Source organism: Chanos chanos, chromosome 6 (assembly GCF_902362185.1).
Source record: "Chanos chanos chromosome 6, fChaCha1.1, whole genome shotgun sequence".
Taxonomy (NCBI): domain Eukaryota; kingdom Metazoa; phylum Chordata; class Actinopteri; order Gonorynchiformes; family Chanidae; genus Chanos; species Chanos chanos.
Genome location: NC_044500.1, coordinates 410,001 through 412,500, shown reverse-complemented (window position 1 = coordinate 412,500; position 2,500 = coordinate 410,001). Strand labels below are relative to the sequence as shown.

Here is a 2,500-nt window from a genome sequence, read left to right as displayed (position 1 = left end):
TGTGTACAGATTCAAAACATGTATGGATTGTATGCAGATTTAAAATGTGTTCTGAGGGTGTGTAGCTTTACAACATGTGTGTTGAATGTGTGTAGTTTTAAAAGGTGTGTGTTGAGTGTGTGTAGCTTTAAAAGGTGTGTGTTGAGTGTGTGTAGCTTTAAAATGTGTGTGTTGAGTGTGTGTAGCTTTAAAAGGTGTGTGTTGAGTGTGTGTGCATAATGAGACAGATTCTCAGAGATAAAAACCAAACACAGGTCCAGTGTTTATCCTCTTAATTAGTAATGCTACAGCTGGATGGTGGTTCTTTATTCTAGCTGTGATAGAACAGAATAACAACACTAACATTACACCTGTTATAACTGTGATCATTTAATAACAGTATTAAAACCCTTATAGCTGTGATAGAGTTCAATGACAGTATTAAAACCCTTATAACTGGATACAATGGGAATTTTTGTAATTGTTATATAATTATAGTGATTACAGTGTAAAGTTTGTGAAAACATGGTGTCAATTATCTGGATAATGTGTATAAAATAGGAAACAAAAAACAACCATTATTTCATGTTTCATTTCTCTGTTTCTCTCACCCACCCTGTCTGTCCTCACGCTGTCAAGGCAGATGGACAATTCAGTTTTTCCACTGAGCAATGAGAGAACCAATCAAACAGCCATCTGATGAGTCTTGTGGAAGGTAAGAGGTCTGTGACTGGACTCTGATTGGACTACATATCTTAGGTACAAGGGGCCGGTGTCTGACGGAGGCAGGAGGGCACAGGTACTATTTCAGCCAATCATATGTCACCACAGATGATTGACAGCCTCTCTCTCCATGCGTTTTGTCTTGGGTAAGTGCAAGTCTTTGTGAACCAGGTTCTTGCAAAAGTAACACTTTCGTTTTTAATCCATTACATAATTTCACTTTTTTCCCCTTTGAATTACTGTTACACAGCTGTTGATTGATTTAATAACTGACTTTTTCCTTTATTGTTCTTTAACTGAATACACATTTGGTTTCACCCAAATTTATTAAAAACATCACTGATGCTACCAATATTATGGTAAAAATTGTGACGAGCCAACTTAAAGTCTTTTCACTACATAAAACAGACAATGCTAAATAAACAGTGAGCAGTCTTTTAATGTCTTCTGTTCTAATCCAGACTCCTGACTGCTGTGTAGGATGGCCCTCAGGTCCACAGGGGGCCTTTGCACACGGGTTTTAGCTGCTAGTTTTGGTGCAATCAAACCGTCTCCACCACTGGGCAAACTGCAGAACTTTCTTACGCTGGTCGTCAAAGTTTTCACGAGGAGGTTTTCTCCAGCGCCTCGGCTCCAGGTCCAACATCCCTCCAAGGACTTCCTGTCAGAGAGAGAAAATAAATAATATCTTCTGTGAAGAAAATAAAATAAACAAAAAATACTAGTAGCTCAGAAGCCAAACAGTAGACACAGAGAATGACACACAGGAAAAAAAACACAACACACAACAAAACAAAACACAACACACGTCCAGTACACACAATATACACAAAACCCACCCAATGCATACACATATAATATACAGAAAACCCACCCAATGCATACACATACAATATACAGAAAACCCACCCAATGCATACATACACAAACATGCACACAATTGCTTACGGTGGGGTTTAGCTAAACCCCTCCACAACCCCACCACCCCATATATACAAATACACCAGCCTGTGACCTTGAACTCACCTTTCCAAAATAGTGCGGAAACATCTGTTGGTTTTCAATGACGTGAGCAAAACCTCCCTGCAGCCCAAAGTCCACTGAGAAATAGGGCAGACCTCTGGGTACCTACAGAAGACAAAGAATCTGTCTCTCTAACATTCACAACTCATACAGAGACAGAGACAGAGACAGAGACAGAGAGAGGGAGAGGCAGGCCACAGGAGGGAAAAAGAGAGAGAGAGAGAGAGAGAGATAGAGCGAGAGATAGAGCAAGAGAGAGGGATAGAGTGAGAGAGAGAGATAGAGGGAGAGAGAGAGAATGAGAGAGAGATAGAGTGAGAGAGAGAGATAGAGTGAGAGAGAGCAAGAGAATGCAGGTGAAAAGTTGCAGACTGGAGAGAGAGAGAGAGAGAGAGAGAGAGAGAGGGAGGGAGAGAGAGGGAGGGAGGGAGAGGGGGAGAGGGAGAGAGAGAGAGAGAGAGAGGAGGAAAGGGAGGGAGAGAGATAGAGAGGGAGAGGGGGTAGAGAGCGAGAGAATGCAGTGAAAAGTTGCAGAGTGGAAAGAGAGAGAGAGGATAGTGATGGATGGGCGATACAGCTAAAATATCGCATCATGATATTTTTATTGAGTATCACGATCCAGAACATCTGTCATTGACAATTATCATAACATTATACTTTATCATGTATTAAGCCTCTCACATGCTGCTGTAAACTAAGAACAACACGTTTAGACCGTACTCACACCCATAAATGGAGACTCACTTATTCGGACGGCGACGGCTGAGTGAGCAGT

At 41.4% G+C, this 2,500-nt stretch overlaps 1 protein-coding gene across 1 annotated transcript in view; it reads right to left on the bottom strand.

Annotated features, from left to right (window-relative positions):
• Window positions 1-387: 387 nt before the first annotated feature.
• Window positions 388-2,500, bottom strand: part of cwf19l2 (CWF19 like cell cycle control factor 2) — a 51,027-nt gene continuing 48,914 nt past the window's right edge. Inside the window, exons 17-18 of the mRNA XM_030777180.1 lie at window positions 1,729-1,830; window positions 388-1,363 (exon numbers count right to left, since the gene is read on the bottom strand). Of these exons, the coding sequence (XP_030633040.1) occupies window positions 1,223-1,363; window positions 1,729-1,830 (243 nt within the window). The 3' untranslated portion in view covers window positions 388-1,222. The remainder of the gene's footprint in view (window positions 1,364-1,728; window positions 1,831-2,500) is intronic.